The sequence below is a fragment of the Dipodomys ordii genome, unplaced genomic scaffold (genome assembly GCF_000151885.1).
Source record: "Dipodomys ordii isolate 6190 unplaced genomic scaffold, Dord_2.0 Scaffold9, whole genome shotgun sequence".
In the NCBI taxonomy this organism is placed as follows: Eukaryota; Metazoa; Chordata; class Mammalia; order Rodentia; family Heteromyidae; genus Dipodomys; species Dipodomys ordii.
In genome coordinates this window covers 12,849,867-12,872,357 of record NW_012267225.1, presented here as the reverse complement: position 1 = coordinate 12,872,357, position 22,491 = coordinate 12,849,867, and the positions used below count along the sequence as shown (strand labels likewise).

Here is a 22,491-nt window from a genome sequence, read left to right as displayed (position 1 = left end):
ACGTCGCGAAATCAAATTGTAAGGATACAATCAGTGGTACAAATCTGCTTAAGGCATAGCCCATTTTTTTTTAGTTTTTAGAATTATTGATTTGTTTGTTTTCTTTATCTCCAACAATGTCGTAAGCACGGTTTCCTCGTTTCTCCCACAGGGACATAACTGCTGATTTTTGGCTTGCTGTATTTCGCACGCCCCATTCGCTGATTTCGTTGTGTTTTGTTTTCTGTAGTGCAGGCATAGCTGGTCAGAGCGTCAATGATCAGAGGCGCGTGCCCTGCAGTCAGTTGTTGCAACGGAGGCCCCTGGGCACAAAGGGTTCAGAATGGGACCAGTGGCACGAGCCCTAAGATCGTTGCAGCCCCGGTAGGCTCAGAAAACATCCAGCTGGAGCAGGGGGTCAGGCGAGCTGGCCCCCATTCTGTCAGCGCAAATGCCAATTTGTAGACTATGCCGACTGGCTTCTGAAGAGTTTCCTGGCTTCTTCTTTCAAGAAAAGCTAGGAGGCTCATAATTTCTAACGTTTCCAGACACATAATTCCTCGCCTAAGAGCACGCCTCGCTCCAAAAAGCCAAATGACCAAGATTACAAATATCCAACCATCTCTTCAGGTACAACCACTAGGAGCGAAAATGGTGGGGGCGCGTTCATTTGGTTCTTTCATAAGAGAGAGGCATCTCGCTTTTGCATTCCCTGATACTGACTGCACCTTAGCAGCTTTCTATTTTCTGTGCAGAATATAAAGAAAATTATATTTCTGACTCAATCACCACAGTTGACTTCTTTGCTTTTCTATAGTTTCTCATAAAAAGGTTTGAAATAAATAACAACACTGAAGTTTAAAACTACAAACTACTTGTCATAATGTCAGTGAAAAACTTGCACAAACTGATGATGATACAATATGGTTGTATACGATGTAAACGTAGTAAATGTGTATAATCATTCATGATTTTCTTATTTGCACACGTATTCCTTGCATAGAACTATTATATTCATATTTATGTATCAGTTTACTTTGTGAATCCACCTTTTGTAGTGGAGAAAGGGTTTTCTCAAGGAATACAGTATTATTTCAGTTTTAAAATAGTCTAATGTCTGCTTTTTCTCTGTTACTATTAAACAAAACAAAATGAACAAATGGCTGAGTCAATCTTGTATACCTATCTGAAGCAAGTTGCCATGTTTAAAACAGTTTTCTTGTTTACTTGGGGATATTATTCCAGCATAATCAGTACCAGGTACATATTTTGCTTTCCATTTCCATCCATTTACCTATGAGTAAATTAGTCTGCAATAACCAAGTAGAGAAATTCAGTGTTTTGAGATACAAATCTATGGTTTCCATGGTTCCAGTGACCATGAATCCAAAAATCATGGTGTTGGCAGGATTAGCTCTTCCAAAAGTCCCTTAAGGAGAATATGGAACTTCCCTCTCAGCTTCTGGTGGGTATTCACAATCTTTGGTGTTCTTGGTTTAGAGACTCTTTATTACAGTAACTGCTTGTTTTCATGTCTGTTTTTGCTTTGAATTAGAAAGCCATTGACAGATGGCTGATGAATAATCTCTCCAATGTTTCTAGTTTCAAAATTGTTTTATTAGCATACATTAGTTGTGCAACCTATATTGAAATACATAGTTTGTATTCTTCATGTAGGAAATACTTGTTCTCATTTGTTTGGTTGGAGATGCTGGCCAAATGCCTTACCACTGAGCCACACCCAGTCCTCAAATAAAAAGAAGGGAATGTCACTGGAGTACGGACCTTCTAATTTTTTTCTAAACTCACCTTAATTTAATAACATTTACCAAGACCCTATTCCAACATGGTTACATTCACAGGTGGTAGGTTTAGAATTGAATATATTTTGAGATAGGTAACAAGTCATTAGTAGACAAACTTAGTAGCTTCCATATGGGAAAAATTTCCTCTTGCTCATATATCCTTTCCCCAGCAATACATTGTGTACTTACTGCCTTTTATAGTAAAATATCTGGAGTATTTCTATATTCATACTTACTGTTTCCACTTTTACTCTGCCAATTCTCTTCTGAGTTATGTCAGGTAGGCATTCACCTCTAATACCGTTGATAAAACTATTCCAGTCTTGCAGATCACAGGTGCCCAGCTTCTATGTTACTAAACCTAGCTGTCAGTGCTTCATTCTCCTGCTACCTTACATAATATTTGTCACAGTTCTCCTGTCAATCTTCTGTGATCCGCTCTTCATTTTGCTTTCTATATGTCTACTCTTGTCTCTAACTTTGTGCCATGAGCTACTCATGGAAGTCTTGTTTCTTGGTATATTTAATGAAATTTTTTGACAATATAATCTCTTCAACATTTTTCTGATGCTTTGTTTTGTTAATTTCATCTGAGTATCTGCATTATTTTCTTATTAACTAAAACATCTAGTCACAATTACAATAAGAAAAAATAAATTTTCAGAGGGGAATTAGGCATAAATTGTTTTTTTTAATGTGGATGACTGAGAAGATAGGATCTGACTATATCAGGAGCTTATATTGAGTTACTATCTGAGGTCCTCCTGCCTGGGTATAAGAGTGTTAAAATTGAAGGTGTGAAACACTATAACCATCTTTAAGTTTTGTAATGCATACACTTACTATTATAATAAAATTTTCAAAAGAGAATTTTATTCTGCCTTAAGATGAAATTTTAATAATATTAGCACCAAATTATCTTTTTAAAAAACTTTTCTTATACTATGATTTAAAACTAATGCTTTCAACTAATTTTACAGTGTTCCTTTGAAACAAAGAAGACAATTGAACAGTTCTCAGATGAAGTAAAAGTTTTCAGTGATATCAGAGGATATTTGCTAGGTTATTCACAATTAAGTTCGTAACTGTATTAGGAGGATATTATTATATCTTTGAACACTTTAGTATTTTAACAAATTTTAATAAAAATGTAAAAGAATTTGTTAATATATTCCTTCATAATTAAGAAACATTACTATCTTAGAAAGAATGATGTCCGTAGTTGGGCTTATGAACTAACTATATTGTTGGTGGGATTGTGAACTTGTTCAACCACTTTGGAAAGCAGTATGGAGGTTCCTCAAAAGACTCCACCTAGAGCTCCCCTACCCAGCAATCCCTCTTTTGGGCATTTACCCAAACGATCACAAACAGGGCTATACTAAAGCTGCCAGCACAAATATGTTTATCACATCATTATTTACCATAGCTAAGATATGGAACCAAACCAGATGCCCCTCAGTAGGTGAATGGATCAAGAAAAGGTGATATATATATATATATATATATATATATATGATATATTATATATTCCATTATATATATATCATGGAATTCTATCAAGAAAAGGTGATATTATATATATTATATATTCCATTATATATGTATATATAATGGAATTCTATGCCTCCATCAGTAAGAATGACATTGCCCCATTTGCTAGGAAATGGAAAGACTCAAAAGATTGTATTAAGTGAAGTAAGCCAGGCCCAAGGAAACATAGGTCCCATGGTTTCTTTTATTTGTAATAACTAGTATATGTCTAGAACAAGCAGAAAAGGTTCACAAGCTACGTACATATGACCACATATGATACAAATGTAAAATCTATCTTTGCTAGGGTTTTTTCTGTGAAATATCAACCAAGATACATTTTGAGAAAAAAGAAGCTGACTACTCAAACATCTAATACCATCAGTTTCATATAGCTTATGAATAAATTAAAAAAATCTTAAAGAACAATTTTGTCAATAGAAACATATTCACCAGGTAGCTTCAAGTCTACCGCCTTTGGATTTGGTTGACTGCACATAGGTGACATTGACTTGATCCAAAAAGTATCTATAATGACCAGACTTCATATTGAGCAATGTATAATGAATATACTTTTGCTGATGTGGTCATGCTATTTTAGGCTACTTAGGGAAGGCTTTGAAAACCAATTTGTCTAGAATTCAGTGTTTGCTCTGGTACTTAATAACTGAGCAACCACTTTGCACTCTCAGATTTTCTATCTGTAAAGTAGGAATAAAAATCCTAGGTCATAAAAATTTAAGGAAGGTAGAGTACAATAATACTTGTAACATATTAAACCATACTACACAATTTAGAAGTGGGAATATTAAGCACCAAATATTTTTATTTACTTTGGCAAAAGAAAATATTAAGTGAGATATTTAGTGAAAAATATTTCAGGGGAAATCTTGTTGAATGACAGCATTTTGGGAAGTGAAGGATTCATTAATCCTATGAAAGGTAATAAAGAAGATGGAGAGATATTCACAAGTCAATTACCAGAAAGGCGTAAGTTAAAAACCCATTAGCTATGCACAGACATATCAAATCTGCAGTCATTCTCCTCTCTGCATTTCCCCAGCAAGGAACTAAGTGCATCTGGAGGACAAGTTGTATTCATCAATAACAATGTATCCCTAGTAAACGGTTACGGTAATAAAAACAAGATATAGATTTAATTAGAATGCTTTAAATTTTTGTTATGTAAATAGTGGAAGATTTTCTCTAAATCAATGTTTATCCACAGGCAGGAATTTTTATGTGGAATTTATAAGCTACCTGGATAACAAAATGAAGCCGACAAAACACATTTCAACTCCTAGTCACGCTTTGGCAAGTGCTCCAGAAGTGCCTTATATGAAACAACTACTCAATTTATCATTGTCACCTAAAGCAAGGGAAACACATGGTGCAAAATTAATACATCATAAAGCTGAACCAATGGTCATAAAATCACCACCAACAGGAGAAAACAGTATGCGGTATGCTTTGCCCATTCCATCCATTCAGACAAAGAGATTAATAGCAGGAGATGAAAAGATCAAAGAAATTATCAAACACCTCATCGTGGTAAGAAATTTCCTAGTCTGTATTGGTAGGTGTTGCCACAATGGTCTCCATGTTTGATGATCTACTAGTGGGTTACACAATATTCAACACATAAAAATGACAAGATTTGTTATAGAAGGCATGTGGATGGAAGTCTGGAAAAATCCAACTCTGAAGTTATAAGAGGTTTCTTCCTTTGAGTACCAGACAACATGCTTGCTTCCTCTGCCAACAAATCTTGACAACATAAGTAAAATGTTTATCAGAGGAAATTAATACCCTACTGCTTAGAATTTACTTGTGAGATGGTCAGGAGGTAACCTCTGCCTTGCACATACAAAATTCCAACCTCTCACTAGGAAAGCTAACACTGGCACAATTGGTTTTATATTTACATTTCGTGGCTAATTTTAAACTACTGATGCAATTAATTTGCTTTGCATTTTTATAGGTGGTATCAAGGTTGGAAGAAACTTATGGATTTGATTTTGAAAATGTAAAGAGTAAAAAAGCTGACTCTAAGCAGGAAGACTTATTTAACTCTGTAAGTATATATGAAACAGTGATTAACATTGGAAAGAGTTAATATTTGCTTTTGGAATCCATAGGCTTTTTCATAGATAATCCCTTGTCCATGTAAATGATCTTCTAGGAAACTTGATATTAGTGTATTAATTTCACCTATTAGGCCAATCCCTATTCTAAAATTTTAATAAGGCATACCTGTGTCTTGAATCTACTCCCCCCCACCTCAATCTTTAACTCAGGGAATTGTACTTGCTTGACTTTCTAGTTTACACCAAATGCACTACCAGTTGTGCTACACCTCCATACTTCCTGTTAGCTGGTTAATTGGAGATGAAGTCCCCTGAACTTTTCTGAATTCAGACTACAATTCTCTAATAATCATCATTATGAGAAACTAGAATTACATGTGTAAGCCTTTATCATCTGAATTATATCCATATAGTAAACATTTTCAAATAACTGAATTTTTAAAAATAATCATCTTCTATTTCACCTCAATCACTAATTGACAAGTTGACATCCTTTGATCATTGCATCTAGTAACTGTTACATAATTTGAATCTCTGGCCCAATCCTCCAAATTTCCTACTCGGTCTGATATTAGGACTCCAGAGAATATATATGAGCTCATTACAATTTGCTATTTTGGGTCCTACACAACAAACCAAAATGTTTTGAAAATGTAACCAAGAAATATGCAACAGACTAATATTCACATGTTTTGAAATTAAACTTACTTTTCTATTTTGTTATTTTTTGAAAGGTTGGAAATTTGAAATCATTCATGACATATTGTTCAGAATTTACAACTCAGCTAGAACAATCATGTAAAGAAGAGCGTTCTGTATGTATTCTGTATAAAATGCTAAGAGCAAACTATTAAAACTTGTATTTGTTACTGAAAATTTAATGTCATGTCAATCAATAATATTAGCCTGTATTCAAACATTTAAATAATCACAAAATATTTAAAGTATAATTTTTAAGTTAGTCTTCACATAGTCATTTAGATCTTTGAATTTTTCATAGCATTGATGGTAACATGTACTTTCAGCTGAAAAATTATTGCTTTATTTTGGTTTTTAAAAATGTATTTATATCTGGATGCTGATGGCTCATACCTGTAATTCTAGCTGTAAGTGGAGCTGAGATTTGAGGATTGCAGTTCAAAGCCAACCTGGTCAAGAAAATCTGTGAGACTCTTATCTCCAATAAATTACCAACAATGGCAAAAGTGAAGCTGTAGCTCAAAAGTGGTATATACCTAGTTCTGAGCAAAAGAAGCTCAGGGACAGCACCCAGGTCCTGAGTTCAAGCCCCAGGACTAGCAAAACAGAAAATAAGAGATTTTATATTATAAATATGTTTTAATTAATGACAGTTGACATTAAAATAAAAGTAGACAAAAGGGTATAAAAATCAGTAGAGTACTATTTCCAAAGTATATAACTGCTATTAAATATCTTGTAATTAACTCTGATTTGAAAAACAGACCATGATCTCATTTCCTTTTGAAAATTTGTGTGTTTCCCTAATGGACTGGTTGAAGCTAATGTTATTACTAAGTTTTGAAATTTTGCTAGAAAAATACATTATTTCCAAATAAGATTTAACATTCCTTTATACTATTGTTTTATCAACAACATATTGTGTATTTACTTATAAAAATCCCTGACAAAGATTCACTAATTTATATTGGCCTTAGCTGATCTTTATCTTCTTTGTTCTTTAATTATGTAGTGTCAATTATTCTCAATTCTTTCTGATCATTTTATCTTCATAATTAAGCTCTGTTTTTGTTTTGTTTTTATCTTGGGTGATGCTTTGCTGCTATACATGTTTACATGTTTTATTAATTTTGTTTGGGAGGGCTTTCCACAAAATGTTCTTTCCTTTTAATAAGAAATAAATTTATTTAAATTCACCAACCCAACCAATGTGTTCTTTTCTAACCTGAACTTTATGCCTTGATCTTTCTCCATTTGTTTGTTGGGATGGTGGTCTATGATTTGAGATATGCCTCCAGTGTTCCCTTTTTTTTGGGGGGGGGTCCGGTTGTGGGGCCTGAACTCTGGGCCTGGGCGCTGTCCTTCAGCTCTTCAGCTCAAGGCTAGCTCTACCACTTGAGCCACAGCGCCACTTCCGGCTTTTTTCTTTTTTGCTTCTATGGTGCTGAGGAATCGAACCCAGGGCCTCAGGCTTGCAAGGCAAGCGCGCTACCACTGAGCCACCTTCCCAGCCCCAATCCAGTCTTCCCTTTTGCTGTTATTTCGGAGAGGGAGTCTCACGAGACAGCTTTTGATCCATGATCCTCTTGATTTCAGCTTTCTAGGTAGTGAGCATTATTGGTCTGAGCCACGAATGCACAGGGACAATACATTCCTTTGATACTATATTTTGTACTGATGGTTGTATTTGCCAACTTGTAAAATTTGAATGGTTTTAAAATGTGTTTATTATTTTAAACGTCCACATTTGGTCCCAATATTATAATCATTACTTTTATGCTATAGTAAATTAATAACTACAGCATTGTGTAAGTTTTCTGCCCCACAAAGTCTTGGTAAGCCACTTAAGTCTGCAAGGACTTTGGCTATCTGCAGTCCAGTGGGGGAGGGTGTAGGAATAAGGTAGTCCAGGCTCCTTATGTGGGGGGCAGTACTTTTCTATTATTTAGTGGCTGCACAAAGAAGTTACAATTTCATATGTCTGGTTATGAGTACATTTTTGTGTTGCAAAACTTGGATTTCAATTCTTGAATTTGGACTATCTGGCAATTAATGCATCACTTGAGCCACAACCATCATTGTTTATTTTAGTATTTTTTCAGATGAGATTTTATGTATTTTTGAGGATTGATAGATCTCAAACCATGCTCCTCCTGTCTTTGCTTCCTGCCTACATGGCATTATAGGCCTGGTCCCCACTTCTGGCTTGGGTTTTGAGATAAAAATCTCACTAATTTACTAAGCTGGCATTAAACAACAATCTAAAATTCTTATATCTCTGCCTGGTACTAAAAACCAGGATTAAACACATAGCCGTTACTGTGAACTATTTTTAATTTTTAGTATAGCTAAAAATTGAACACATGAACAGTTCTATTGTGATATTTCTTTATATGCACATATGCAATTTTATTATATGCCTTATTACTTATATTACTTATTACTCCCTTGTCTCTACCTCTACTCTTTAATCTTCTTGCAAATTTCTTTAAATATAACCTATTGCATCATTTTACCAAGTATCACTGTATCAAGTTATCAACATGAACACCGTAAATATGTACATATGTCAGTTAAAAGTAAAACATTAAAAAAGAATAAAAATCCTGGACAGATACCTCACCAAAAAATGTATACAGTTTCTAAAAATATGCACCACATTATAAAGAAAATTAAAGAGTAGTAAGATACCACTACTTACCTAATAAAATGGCCAAAATCAAACCATTGATGATAAATAGTAGTCCTGTACATGGAACAACAAGAATTTTCATTTTTTGTTTGCTCTTTTTTTTTTCTTGTCGGTTGTGGGGCTTGAACTCTGGGCCTGGCACTGTCCCTCAGCTCTTCAGCTCAAGGCAAGCACTCTACCACTTGAACCACAGTGCCACTTCCAGTTTTCTGGTGGTTTATTGGAGATAATAATCTCATGGACTTTCCTGCCGAGGCTGGCTTTGAAAGTCAATCCTCAGATCTCAGCCTTCAGAGTTGCTAGGATTTCATGTGTGAGCACTGGTGCCCAGCTTTCATTAATTTTTTATGGAAATATAAGGTGATAAAACAATTACTGTCAAGTAGTAATATAATATTTAATATCTTGATATGTTAATCTCTTTAGCATGAATAAAATTATATTGAAAATGTAAAGGTAATTTGTTTCCTATTAAAATTAATATTTAAAATAGAATAAAATGCTCTTTGAAAAATGTATTTAAATTTTATTTATTATTTATGGTTGGAAAAATAGAACATGATATTTGTAAATTCTTTTGGGGCCTCTTAATGGAGATGCATATAAGATAGAAAATTATTTTTTATTCTAAGGTTTTAGGTTGCCTATGTAAGGTGAAATAAGACAGTTTTTAAATACAAATAAATAGAAATATAATATAGTTTAGCAATGAGTAGTTTAAAAAATTTTTTTTATTGTGAAAATACTGTACAGAGGGGTTACAATTACATGGGCCAGATAAGGAGGACATTTCTTATCAAGCATTGTAGCCTCCTCCTTTGTTTCCCCTTCCCATCCCTTCCCATCCTCCCCTCGCCCTCCCACCCAATCCTCCCCCCCAAAGTTGTAAAGTTTGTTTTCGACATAAAGACTTGTACTTCTCATTGTTGCAATAGGTCCACCTGTATCCCTATTTAAACGACTTGTTTTTCCCATTCCCCTCCACAAATTATACCGACATCAAATAGTGAAAGCAGGGGTTATACTTTGGGGGAGGGACATACAAAGCAACAAAGAAATTAAGTGAAGTAAGCCAGGCCCAAAGAAACATAGGTCCCATGGTTTCCCTTATTAGCAATGAGTAGTTTTATGGCTGAAAGTTATAAGATAAATTAAACATTGAAATATATTACAAAGAATTATTTTTAAATATACTAATTAAAACTTTATTTTTCAGATTTTGCGCGCTCTTTTCAAGGTATGTTCTATGTATTGTAGAATAATCTTATTAAAAGTTAATAGATTAATACAAATTAACAAAGCAAAGTTTCCCATTTTGAGGCAATGACAGAATTTGCACATTTGCTGCTTTATAAATTTTTAAAATATCCAGTTTTATGTTGCATTATCCCTGTTCTGAGCCCTAAGTGTTGCTTGAAAAGGGACTGATCCTTGACAAATTATGGAGCACAGAGAATTGTATATACATATTCATTTCAATGAAAAAGTTTAGCTTGTCATTTAATTTTACTGTAAGTAACTCTTTTTATTTTTTATTTTTTAAAAAGTGGTTTCAACAACAAGTCAATCACATGGAGGAGGTAAATATTTGTTTCTTGATCATTAATTGTTTTTCCATTCATTTCAAAACTAATTTGCAGTATATGTAAATTATTTTTTAATTAATAACTGCCAGATATAAAGTAATTTTTTACTGTGTAAGAGAAGTAATTAGTGGATGGAACAATGTATTTCTCAATGATTTAAATGATATATTCCCACATAAATTTTGTATATTTTTAGCTTAACTGACACATTCTTTCTCTTAAAATTGAATATCAAATATTTAGCTATATTTCCTAATTTGCATAAAAAGTGACAAGGATTTATTAACTTCCAAATTTCTCCTATATTTAAAATCATAAGCAAAAGTCCAAATTGTATATATTTTTCTAAATTTGCCATGTATTTGTGAGTTTCAAGTACTTTAATACCAGTTTGAAAACTACTGGTTTCTGACTTATTCTATTTTAGAAAAGGTTTTCTATATCCTTCTAACACAAAAGGCAATTTTCAAGTTAGCTTTAGTGATTTATAGAATTATTCTATAGAACTTTTTTTCTCATTTATTCCAATTAAACACACTTTAAAAGCCCTGGCTTATTAAAGAAATGAAACTCATTTATTTTGAATATAAATAGAAAAGTAAGAAATAAATGGTGAGTCTTATTACTTTATATCTGGCTCCAGAGTGGAAGAGCTTCATGGTATATAGGCACTTTACTTTAGAACACGGATAGCTGATACTGGGAAGATGTGTGTGTGTGTGTGTGTGTGTGTGTTTTTAATGTGCCATACTGGTTAGTGTCTTTGCAGAGAAGTAGGATTGAGGGAAGAATTTTCTGTACTCTTGTAAACACTATTCTTTATAATTACAAAGAAATTCAGCTTGTCTTCTGCTTTCTTATATTTTAAATCTAGAAACTTTTTTTCTGAACTCTGTTTACTTCATGATTGTGTCTACCTCTCTTCCTTTTACACTTATTTTTCTGTTGTGTACATGGTCTATACCAAATCTTGCCTTTCAGTTCTTTGAAATTTTCCTCCTTTGGCTTGTACTTTCAGTCATTCTGGATCTTTCTTTCTTCCTTTCTTTCTTCCTTCCTTTCTTTTCCATCCTTCTTTCTTTCCTTCCTTCCTTCTTTCTTTCAAACTATCACTTCTTTAGGCAATCATTTATTAAACTGTACAATTTTATCACTCAAGTTACAGTTGATAACAGTTCCATACATTATAGTAAATGTTATTGTGTGAACATCAATACGTATACTTGCAGGAACAAATAGGTATGATGACACTGGAACCACCATTACACACGTGGTCTGTCATTGGTTGAAATGACACTATATATGAGATAAATAATTGAAATACTTTAAATACTGCTCCAGTTATTCTGACCTCATTCAGCCTGAGAGTAGTGACTCATACTTGGAGTCCTAGCTACTCGGGACACTAAGGTATATAGACATGGTTTTGTGTCTGTCTACTCAGAAAAGCTGGTGAAATCTTATTTCTGATTAACCAGGAAAAGCTGGAAGTGGACTTATAGATCAAGTGATAGAGGGTCAGCCTTGAGTAAAAAAAAACCAATCCATTAGTGTGAGAGGCACTAAATACAAGTCCCAGCACAAGCTCATGTGCAAAAGAGATACAATGTATTTATTTCTTCAGGTTTTATATTCTCTTTGCTAAATTTTCTCAAGATTATACACTTGATTATAGTAAATTGGTTAACTTCTAATTTTTCCAACTGTTTGTTACTCCTTTATAAGAAAATTGAACCCTATTATTCAGTTGTGAAACATTCCTAAAGAAAATTATATAATTGGTCACATACAATTTCTCCAAATACTATCTGGCAATTGTGTTGCACTTTCAAGTGATCCCACTCACTTTCAATTGCTTAAAAGCAAGTTATTGATAGAAAGTCCTTTAGCTATTACTTTTTCTTGCTCTGTTTTTTTTTTTTGCAAATTCTTTATTGTGCTTAAGTGATTACATAATTTCACAAATTTCACAGTATTGTGGAATAGTGATGCTTAGTTAAATTCACAAACATTCTTTCATGGGACAAATTGTCTATCATGATCTATAAAGTTTATGAGTTCTATGAGCTTTGACAGTATAGTTATTTCTTCCACATCAAGTGATATGTACATTCCTTTCTTTTTGCTTAGTTAGCTTCAGATGTTACCTCTTTCCCACTTGTTCCCTCCCTCCCATCGCTGCCACTGAGTTGCTTAGTTCATTTTGATCAATGTCCAGTGCAGCTGATGGGTCCCACTGTTGTATGTTTTTCCCTGATTCCTTCTAGTTCTGTGACCTCCTCCTTGTTTTCCTCTGGTGTGCACATATATGCCATATATGTGATCAGCAGCATGGGTTATTTAGTAGTGATTCAACCAGATGAGTGGAGGTCCTTTGTTTCTCAAGTCTTGTTAACTGTGTTGTATCACCTTATGTTTTGGATTTAACATCCACTTATCAGGGAGACCATGTGCCATTTGTCTCTTTGCTCTTGGCTTACCTCACTCTACATGATTTCTTCTAGTTCCATCCGTTTCCCTGAAAATGCCATTATTTTGTCCTTTCTAATGGTGGCATAATATTCTATTGTGTATAGATACCACAATTTTTGGATCCATTCATCTGTGGTGGGGCATCGGGGTTGTTTCCATATCCTGGATATTGCGATAAACATGGAGGTGCATGTGTCCTTGTATCCAAGTTCCTGTTGTTCAGGATAGATGCCTAGAAGTGGTATGGTTGGGTTATAGGGGAGGTCAATATTTAGCTTTCTGAGGGCCCTCCAGACTGCTTTCCAAAGTGGTTGTATAAGTGTACATTCCCATCTGCAGTGTAATAGGGTTCCTCTTTCTCTGTATCCCCTCCAGCATGTGGGCCATTCTGACTGGGTTAAGGTGTTATCTCAGGGTTGTCTTGATTTGCATTTCCTTTACAACCAGGGATAGTGAACATCTCCTCATGTATTTCTTTGCCATTTTTATCTCTTCTTCTGAGAAGTCTCTCTTTAGTTCCCTTGTCCATTTAGTAATTGGTTTGTTGGGTTTGGGAGGGATTATTTTGAGTTCCCTGTATATACTGGATATTAACCCATTGTCTGATACATTGCTTATAAATATTTTTCCTAGCTGGCTTTCTTTCTAGTTTGGTTGCTATATCTTTAGCTGTGCAGAAACTTTTTATTTTAAGGTAGTCCCATTGACTCTGTTCAGGAAGTTTTTGCCTGTGCCTATAAATTCAAGTGTCTCTCCTACTCTGTCCTGCAGTAGTTTGATGTTAAGGTCTTTAATCCATTTTGAGTTGATGTTGGTGCATGGTGACAGGCTGAGTCCACTTTTAGTTTTCTGCATGTAGCCGCCCAGTTTTCCCAGCACAAGTAGTCGAAGAGGCTGTACTTCTTCTACTGCATGTCTTTGGCTCCTTTGTCAAATATCAGCTGACTGTAGTTTTGTGGTTTTATTTCTGGATCTTTTATTCTATTCCATTGGTCTTTGGGGCTGTTTTTGTGCCAGTACCAGGCTGTCTTTGTTATTATGGCTCTATGGTAGAGTTTGAAGTCCAGTATCAAGATCCTTCCCATGTTGTCTTTTTTTGCCTACATTTGTTTTGGCTATTCTAGATCTTTTGTTGTTCCATATGAATTTTTGGACTATTTTCTGTATTTCAGTAATGTACATCATTCGATTTAATAGGACTTGCATTGAATTTGTATATTAATTTTGGCAGTATGGCCATTTTCACTATATTGTCTGCCTATCCAAGAGCATGGAAGTCTTTCCATTTCCTGGTGTCCTCTGTATTTCTTTCTTTAAGGTTTTATAGTTTTCATCAAATAGTTCTTTATATCTTTGGTTAGGTTAATTCTTATATATTTTATTTGGGGGGGTTATTTCCCTTTCTGCTTGTAAATTGTTGGTGTACTGGAAGGCGACTGTTTTTTGTGGGTTGATTTTGTATCCTGCTACTTTGCCAAACTGGTTTATAAGTTCTAAGAGTTTGGGGCTGGAGTTTTTGGGATGGAGGTATGGTATCATGTCATCTGTAAAAAGGGATAGTTTAACCTCTTCCTTCCCTATGTGGATCCCCTTAATGTCTTTTTCTTGCCTTATTGTACTGGCTAAGAGTTGCAGTTGAAGAGGAGTGGAGACAGTGGGCATCCTTGCCTTGTTACTGATTTTAGGAGAATTGGTTGTAGTTTTTCCCCATTAAGTATAATATTGGCTATTGGTCTGTCATATATGGCTTTTATTGTTTTAAGGAATGTTCCTTCTGTTCCTATTTTCTCCAGAGCTTTTAACATGAATGAATGTTGTATCTTATCAAAAGCCTTTTCTGCATCAATGGAGATAATCGTGTAGTTATTGACCTTGGATCTGATGATGTGTTGGATTTACATATGTTAAACCATCCCTGCATCTCTGGGATGAAGCCTACTTGGTCATAGTGTATGATTTTTTAAAATGTGTTTCAGGATTCTGTTAGCTAGAATTTTGTTAAGGATCTTTGCATCTGTATTCATCAAAGAGACTGGTCTGTAGTTCTCTTTTATTGTTGGGTCTTTGCCTGGTTTAGGGATGAGTGTGATATTGGCATTGTAGAATGAGTTTGGGATAGCTCCCTCCTTCTCTGCTTCTCCGAAGAGCTTGAGGTGTATGGGTATTAGTTCTTCTATAAAGGTCTTATAGAATTCAGTTGTGAATCCATCTGGTCCTGGGCTTTTCCTTGTTGAAAGACTTCTGATTGCTTCCTGTATCTCAATGTAAGATATTGACTTATTTAATTGATTTATTTCTTCTTTGTTCAGTCTGGGCAACTTGTATTTCTCTAAGAATGCATCCATTTCTGCTACGTTTTTTTCTTCAGTGAGTATAACTTTTGAAAATAGTTCTTCATAATTGTTTGGATGTCTTGGGTATTTGTTGTGATTTTTCCTGTGGCATCCCTAATCTTGTTGATTTGGGTTTCCTCTCTTCTTAATTAGTCTTGCCAAAAGTCCATCAACTTTATTTATTTTTTCAAAAAACCAGTTTTTTTGTTTTTATTAATTTTATTTATAGTTTTCCTATTCTCTATCTTGTTAATTTCAGCTCTTAATTTGGTTATCTGGCTCCATTTAGTAACTTTATGTTCCATTTTTTCGTGTTTTTCTAGCAGTTTTAATTGCAACATAAGATTATTTACTTGGTCTTTCTCTATTTTCTTGATGTGGGCACTGAGGGTGATAAATTTGCTCCTCAGGACTGCGTTTGCTGTGTCCCACAGGTTTCTTTGTGATGTATATTCATTTTCATTGTATTGAAGGAACTTTTTATTTCTTCTTTAATTTCTTGTTTCCCAGGTGTTGCTCAGAAGTGTGCTGTTCAATTTCCATGTATTTGAGTAATTGCTGCAGTATGCTTTGTTTTTGAGAACTAGCTTGATTCCACTGTGGTCGTACAGGATACAGGGGATTATGTCAATCCCCGTGTATTTGCTTAAGTTCTTGCATGAACTATGATATGGTCTATTTTGGAGAAAGTTCCATGAGCTTCTGAGAAGAACGTGTACTGTGTCATTTTAGGGGTAAAACCTCAGTTTAACTGCTTTGGTCAAGAGGTGGCTGTCTTTACTTGGTTCAGGGTTGGTTCCTTGATCAATTAATGAAGCCTGTTCTTAGCCCTGGGTTGGCTGAAAGAATCTATACCTGGTCTCTGTTCTGTTGGGGGAAAGGCCCAATTCCAGCTGCTAGTCTGACCCATGTAGGGCTCTAGGCTGTCTGTAGATCACTGTCAGTTCCTGCCTTTAGAAGGATTGAGCTGCCTAGACTGCTCCTGTTTACTCTTACAGGTGCTCTGGGCGAGATTGGGTGTGCTGGATGTACTCTCCCAGTTGCTGGAGTCTGCTATGAGCTCCTGATTTTTTTTATTCATTTATTCTTTTTGGTCAGTCGTGTGCCTGTATTCTGGGCCTGGGCACTGTCCTTCAGCTCTTCAGCTCAAGGATATAGCCCTACCCATTTGAGCCACATTGCCACTTCTGGCCCTTTCTGCTTATGTGGTGCTGAGGAGTCAGACCCAGGGCGTCATGCATGCAAGGCAAGCATTCTACCACTGAGCCAGCTTATCAGCCTGAGATCCTGACTATTATTAGGTGCTGGAGGCCAGAGTTGTCCAATCCCTAGCCTGGGATGTACAGGTAAAGTTTTGGTGGGGTTTGGGCTTCTGGTTTTCCTGCACTGGACACACAGGACTTTTGCTGTCATGGGCACAATTCCCCGGGGTGCGTTTCTCTTCTTTCCCCCATCTGATGAGGTGTGTGCTCAACTTCTGACTTCAATCAGGAGAAGTTGTTTGTGTTGCTCAGGCACCTGATCCTCAGGCCTGGTCCTGGCTCCCGGTCCCCTGCTGGGGACTTCTGCTGCTGGGTATCTGCCTGGGTTACACAGCCTGGAGTACAGAGTTTGGGTTTCTTCCACTGTTGGTTGTTGTGATCCACAGGCACTGTTCCCAGCTTGGGTGTTTAAGCTCCCTTCCAGGGGCACTCTTGATCTAGCCTGGCTGGCTGGCTGTGCTCCACAGGCTGGTAGAGCTCTCGAAGAGTTCCCAGTTTTAGTGGGCCCTGTAGTCCAGGTGTTGGGGCAGGGGTCTGGTTCAAGATCTGGGGGTTTACGCCAGCTCTGGTCTCCCTTGAGAGGGGATATGCTGTACCCTACAGGGTACTCACCCTGGAGCTAGTTGGGAACTCTCTAGCTGTTGTTGCTGTGTGATGTAGGCCGCTGGTTGCTGCTGCACTCTGCATTTGGTTGAGGTGCTTATGGGCTGGGCTTGGCAGTGACAGCTCTGTGTCAGCAGCTCTGTGTCAGTATTTCTGCCATCTAGTCCTCTGTTGCTGCTGTCTGGGTCAGCTGAGCTGGCTGTGCTGGCCTCTGGCTGAGGGGTGGGGAAGGGAGTCTCCGTGCAGGTTCTGAGCGCTGAGGTTTGTCTCTGTTTGCGCTCTCTGGATCAGCACCAGTAACTTGAGGGTGTTCTGCACTGGTGTTGTGCAGACAGACACCTGTAGTTTTGGGGATCCCCCTGTGGGGCCATGGGGCCAAGTGGTTTTGGCAGGATGGAGACACTCAGCTCCACGGGGGAGGGGTGGGAGAGGGGTCTTTGTGCAGGCTCCCAGCTCCAAAGTTTCTCTGTTCTCTGCAATCAGCCGGGCCAGTGCTGGTACCTCAGGTATCTTCTGCGTAGGTGATCTACAAATGACCCCCTTTGTCTTTGAGGGCTCCGGCAGTCCCTGCCAGGCCGGGCTGGCTGCGGTTTGGCATTGCTGCACCAGCAAGACTTAGGGAAAGGATCTGCATGCTTTTCCATTCTGAAATTCTTCCTTTTCTTCCTTTCTTTTTTTTTTCTGCCTCCTGTTTTTCTTTGGGTGTTCATATTTTTGTTGTTGTCAGTCTCTTGGGGAAATTAAGCATCAGAACTTGAACTCTCTTGTTGGTTGGAGAGAGCTGTTGTGTTTCCCTACTGTCTTGTCACTATCTCGGTCCCCCTCCCTCTTGTATTCATTTTATACTTAAGATTTTCTTTCATTTTGTAATGGACTTTTCTTCTTTTGTTTTTATGTGTTTCTGGATTCTGTTAGCTAGAATCTTGTTAAGGATCTTTGCATCTGTGTTCATCAAGGAAATTGGCCTGTAATTCTCTTTTTTGGTTGGGTCTTTGCCTGGTTTGGGGATGAGTGTGATATTGGCTTCATAGAATGAGTTTGGGATAGCTCCATCCTTCTCTGTTTCTCTGAAGAGCTTGAGGAGTATGGGTATTAGTTCTTCTTTAAAGGTCTTATAGAATTCTGCTGTGAATCCATCTGGTCGTAGGCTTTTTTTTTTTGTTGGAAGACTTTTGATAGCTTCCTGTATCTTGTTGTAGGATATTGGCTTATTTAATTGGTTCTTCTCTTGTTTTGATTCTCCTTGTATATTAATTGTGTCTAAATCATATGTATCCTTCCTTTTAGTTTTCTTTTTCCCTGGGGTTTGAACTCAGGGCCTGGGATCTGTTCCTGAGTCTCCCTGTGCTCAAGGCTAGTGCTCTATAACTTGAGCCAACGTGCCACTTCCTGCTTTTTCTGAGTAGTTTATTGGAGATAAGCGTCTATTGGACTTTCCTCCCTCGGCTGGCTTCAAACTGTGATCCTCAGATCTCAGCATCCTGAGTTTCTAGGCAGGAGCCACAGGTGCCTGGCCCCTTTAGCTTTAAATTTTATATTTTTCTCTTGTTTATGATATGTTTTTCTCCATTTCAAGCCTATATCTGTAACTGCAATTTTTATTATCTAATTTTTAAAAATTTGCATGTAAACTTACTCATATTAGGGAAAGAGACATTGGATTATAGTTGGGTATAAACAAAACTCCAGATTTATAAGTGAGTGGAGAGAAATAGTAGGTAATATTTTGGCAGTAAAGCAATTGGTTTTATTTAAAATTTTTATTCAGTTGATAGTGGCAGCATAGAAAATGATAATCTGGGAATTTTGTCCTTAATAAGAGCCTACAAATGTATCAAAAGATAGCATTTTACTTGTTTATGGATATTTACAATTAGAAGTCAGCTATCATGTTCTTATAATAGGTGTATAGCTGAATTAATTTCTATATTAATTTAGTATAATGTGTTCTTAATTCCAAAGTACATTTCAACCTACACATATTTGAATTATGTCTTCAAAATAAAATAATTTCCATATTGTTCCTGAACAGTTTTGTTAATGAATTCAGTAGACTTTATTTTTGACCGCATTCCTAGTGATTATTGATCAATTTCTCATTTTGAAAACTCCATTCTTTTATTTTCTGCAATTTACGCTCTTGTGGCTATTGCTTAGACTTTTTGGATCAATCTTTTCCAAAGTTATCTCCTTTACCAAACCAGTAAATATTGGCATGCCTCAAGATCTCATTTTATGGCTACCTATTTTTTCCTCCAAACATTACACATGGGTAACTTCATTCAATTTTCTAGTTCATGAATTATTAACTTTGTGCTGGTGATTTATAAGCAAACTCTTCTAGCTCAAAATAGAACGTTGAATTCCATATTTGTTCTATCTCAAATTCAATGGGGCAAAACTAGTACCAAGGTTAATCCTTTTTCAATATTTCCTATCTTGGTGAATGGTAGTATCACTTCTCCAATTAGATAAAGGAGAAGCAATTTGATTGGTTTTGTGTAATGAACAACCCAACCACAAATTGCTTTTCTCATTTTATATGCATTTAGTATTCATTAGCATCATCTTTATTATGCTGAAATTCCCAAATAATCAGTTAATTTCCAGAGGAAATCTTTAATAAACAAGTATACTTCTAATTTTGCATCACAACTTTTTCAATGTATAAATCCACAACAAAAATGATCAAATGTTTTTTCTAGTGAACTTATGATCTAAACTATTAATCATGCTGTGTCATCCTGGTCTATGAATCATACTAATTCTCCTCACCACTAGTTTCTTTTTAGCTCTATTTAAAAAACCCTGATAAACAAAAGGACCCAGGTTTACCAGTACAGACCAAAGATCGGCAGCTCCATAGATACATATTAACTTCTTGGATCTAGTAGTTGAACATTATAGACTTTTTAGAAAAAACAATTGTATTCTATAATTATGATAATGTGGATAATAGAATTTAAGTGAAGCAACTACTTTAGAATTTTTCTAGTTATTTTGAGTTGAGTTTCTTTAAAATTCTATATATCAAAATAGTAAACTGAATATTTGATGTGGAGCCTCATTTAGCTTTAGTGCTATTGATAAATACCCGTAGAAATATATACAGAAAATGTGACACCAGCTTTGATTACATCTAGAAATAGCAATAATACTTAAAAGCTAATTATATTTGTTAAGGAAAATAATAAAATGTCTTTGAGGTATGATATAAAAATGGATATTTTCTAACTAACTTGTTAATTTTACTGTCTTAGATAAGTAGAGATCAAAATTTTGCAGACGATCTTACATTTGATGAAAGACCTGCTTTGGCCTATTCACAATTAGGAAAGCTAATAGGAAAACTAGAACATCTAAGAAATTATGTTAAACACGCACCTAAATACATCCAGAAATCCATGTAAGTTGATGAATAATTAAATAAAATATAACAGGGGACAGATAGTAAGAATAAAATGAAAGACTGTGGTTTGGATATTACTACTATGTATAGAGCTTCTAAACAAAGTTAGAATATTTACTCAGTTTTGTTTGATAATTTTAAGAATATAGATGTCAGTATACAGTGGAGTACCCATTACCCAGAGTTTATAATTTTAAATTCAGTTCAATTGGAATGAACTTTTTGTTTCCATTAATAATTTTTCAAATCCTTAGTAGCTGTACTTTTATTAATAAGAATTTTATTCAACTCAACTGGCTTTAAAATAGATAGCTTATAGGATCTCAAGTTAATAAATGTGTTGTTCATAACAAATAGGAAAATAAGGCCTAATGAATATTCACTTAAACCTGAATATCTATCAAATTATATAACCAACTTAAAATTTTCATTTACAAATAATCATTTTACACATTGTTATGAACTAACAAATACATAATATATACATGATATTATGCACAATGTTTCATACTATTAAAGCAAAAAGCCCAGAGTTTGGGGGGCTGCTTTTTAGTAAGATATTACTTTTTTGTTACTTAAATTAATTTCATAATTTATTGTGAGAATATCTTATTTTGAATTCGGAGATTCGCATTCTCACTCTGCTTTATTGCTCATAGCTGATGGTCTACCATTTAAGCCACATCTCCATTCTGGCATTTTGATTCTTCATTGGAGTTGAAGCTCATGGACTTTTACACCTAGTCAGGCTTTGAGCCCAGATCCTTCAAGTCTCAAACCCTTAGTTGCTACGATTATAGGCATAAGCCACAGGCAGTTGGCAAAAATAGTTTACTGATATCTCTATGTATCTATGAGATGACTATCATGTGACTTGAATAACTAAATCTTGAATTCAGAGGTAAATTCAAATGAGCTATATATTCATACTTGATATTTTACTGTTGGGTGGTTGCTAGGTATTTTTCTACAAACTTTACATGTAAATTCTCCTGTTATATTTACAACTGCTTCCTCATAAATATGATAACATTTTACATGTATTTCAATAGATGAGGAAATTGAAGTTTAGAGCGGTTAAGTCAGAGAGGTTAACTATAACAATGCTGGCAGCTTCACATTAGCAAAAATAAATCTCTTGTTTCTGCCAATTTGTTTTTCATTATTTTTGCTATTATTGTTGTGAATGTGACTAATTATATTCATAATATACACAGAATCCATAGAATTACTCTAATGAATATTATTAGTGTATTCCAATGATAACTATGAGTAAAATTTAAAAAAAATTATTTCATTTCAGGAACTTAAATGTCTAGCCTAATTCTACTTATATGTTTTACTTGATTAAAGAATCTTATGCATTTTATTAGTTTTTTGACTGGTTTTATCATCTTTTTTTAAAGTAATGGTGCAGTTTGCATGCATTTTGTGTTTTGAAAAATATTTTATTATCTTTGAGTAGTTGTACAAAGGAGTTGCCATTCACCAAAGCAGTGTATGAAAACAGTGCATCTTGAACAATGTTGCCCCTTTCAACATTCTCACTCACCCCTCCCAACACACTTCTTCCATCACTTTCATTAAATTTTAGGTGATGTATTGAATTTTTTTGCCATTTAACAAAGAAGTTTTTGTGTACTTGCATCTTGATCTGTGTCATTCCTTCAATTTTCATGATGTATGATTTAAACTCTTATTTTTGATATATTAAAACATGTTTATTAATGCTTTGACAGAGAATATGAAAATTTGTTAGCAAAGAAGAAAAGTTATGAGAGTTTACGACAACAAATTGAAGGTGAATATTAATGTTTTATAAATTTGTTTTACATTCTTGGGACTGCCTAAATATTTTATCACTTGGGGCTTATGGTTTTAATTTTTAGAGTTACAAAATTATACAATAATACACAGGAAACATTTGGTAATGAGTTTGATATTCTTATACATTGTATTATATTCCAGACTCTGTAAATTCAAGTTGAAAAAAGGATACAAGCATATCACTCATTTAATTGTGGTATAAGG

The 22,491-nt window shown here is 35.2% G+C and overlaps 1 protein-coding gene across 1 annotated transcript; it reads left to right on the top strand.

The window, feature by feature from the left end:
• Positions 1–255: 255 nt before the first annotated feature.
• Positions 256–22,272, top strand: Ccdc7 (coiled-coil domain containing 7). Its single transcript, XM_013009240.1, has 7 exons — positions 256–440; positions 4,381–4,451; positions 4,546–4,868; positions 5,299–5,391; positions 6,139–6,219; positions 20,312–20,457; positions 22,200–22,272. Exons 1-7 carry the CDS (start codon positions 256–258, stop codon positions 22,270–22,272), a joined length of 972 nt encoding a protein of 323 aa, XP_012864694.1.
• The last annotated feature ends 219 nt before the right edge of the window (positions 22,273–22,491 follow it).